Source organism: Echinops telfairi, unplaced genomic scaffold (assembly GCF_000313985.2).
Source record: "Echinops telfairi isolate 266 unplaced genomic scaffold, ASM31398v2 ScPeMD7_22;HRSCAF=79, whole genome shotgun sequence".
NCBI classification, from domain to species: Eukaryota; Metazoa; Chordata; class Mammalia; order Afrosoricida; family Tenrecidae; genus Echinops; species Echinops telfairi.
The window spans coordinates 2,772,587-2,774,055 of NW_022103919.1; the positions used below are offsets into that span (position 1 = coordinate 2,772,587).

General features: G+C 59.5%; 1 protein-coding gene across 1 annotated transcript in view; it reads right to left on the reverse strand.

Annotated features, from left to right (window-relative positions):
* The window catches only part of ENG (endoglin), a 39,722-nt gene that overhangs the window by 11,719 nt on the left and 26,534 nt on the right, over nucleotides 1-1,469 (reverse strand). The window contains 2 exon segments of the mRNA XM_045288511.1: nucleotides 13-181; nucleotides 809-974. Of these exon segments, the coding sequence (XP_045144446.1) occupies nucleotides 13-181; nucleotides 809-974 (335 nt within the window).

Below are 1,469 nucleotides of genomic sequence, written 5' to 3' on the forward strand. Positions count from 1 at the left end.
AGGCACTGGTACCTGCTGTCTGCGCCTGGCAGGACCCTCAAGATGTGGGCCTCCTTGTTGCCAGTCACGCCGTCCAGGCGGCAGCCCCGGTTGTAGGCCGGGGTACGTGGCTGCCAGTCCAGCGTGCTGCTCATGTCCATGTGCTCCTGGGGCAGGCAGAAGGGCGATGAAGCCTTCGGGGCTGCGGAGACAAGCATCCTTAGTCTCCTCTCCCAACTCCCGGGTGCCCAGCCAGGAGCCCACCCTCCTACAGTCAAAAAGGACAGGGCAGGGCCGGGTGGGGCCGAAAGGGATGGGGGTGGGGGCCAGACTTGGAAGACCTTGGCTTCCCACCCTACTCCTGGGAAGTGTGACCCTGGGCAAATCCCTGGGCCCCTCCCTCCGTTTCCTCATCTGTCCACCCAGGGCTAAGGACACAGGCCACTCTTGGCATGTCATCGGTTTTCATCTGCCTCCTGAAATGATGGAATTGATTTCTTTGTGCTGCTGTTCACTGTCATCAACCCCATTGCACTACTGGCTCCAGGAGGGCCATGTCCTCCAGTGCCTATAGCACACAGTAAGTGCTCTATAAATGACGCGAAGGTGCTGTTGCGGTCGGTCCAAGAGCAGTTTCGCACAGTCCCATCTAATCTGCGAGGGAGGGATAACTATTCTTCCAACAGGGCGCTGGTGGCTTGCCGTGCGACCTGGGGCAAGCCATGTCCGCCCTGGAGTCTTCGCGTCACAGCTAGGAACTGGCCAAAGCAGCTCAGGTTCCTCTGATCCCAGAGAGGCGGGCATTGGGGCGGGCAGGCGGGAAGCTGACCGTGGCTCAGACGGAGGAGGATGGCACGGGGGTCGTCCAACTCAGCGATGGAGGCGATGGAGCCCTTGGCAGCTGCCCAGTCCAGGATCTGATTCTTCGTGGTGTAGGATGGCAGCTGTGTAGTGTTACTGCCCCAGGACTCTCGGAGGATGACCAGGCTGGAGTTCTGAGGAGACATGTGGGGGATCGATGCTCTTCCCAGGCCTAGTCTCTCCTGTCCCGGGTGGACGATCAGGAGGTGCTTGGGGAGCAGCCGAGGTGGGTGAGAAGAGGAGACCAGGGCTGAGGGCGATGGATGGGGCTGGCTAGCCTAGAGCCCTCAGAGAGTCCTCTCTCCCCCAGGACACAGGTGTCTCACGTCCCTGCTACACCCTTCCTGGGTGCCTGTCCAAACACCCCTCCCAGCCTTGCTAAATCATACACAATCCATATTAAATGACATCCCATGGGTAATGCCTGTCTCCCCTATACCCTGAGGGTCTGTGGGGAACATATCTGCTTTGCGTAGCACCACACAGTGCTTGACACACGGGATGGGCCGGGAAATTGTTTGCCTGACATGGTGCTAAGCTCTGGGCCCAGCATGGGGCTCCTGACATGCCACCTTCATGCAGTTGGGTGCTTTCTCTCTCTGCACATGGGAAAGAAGGGAGAGGAAAGG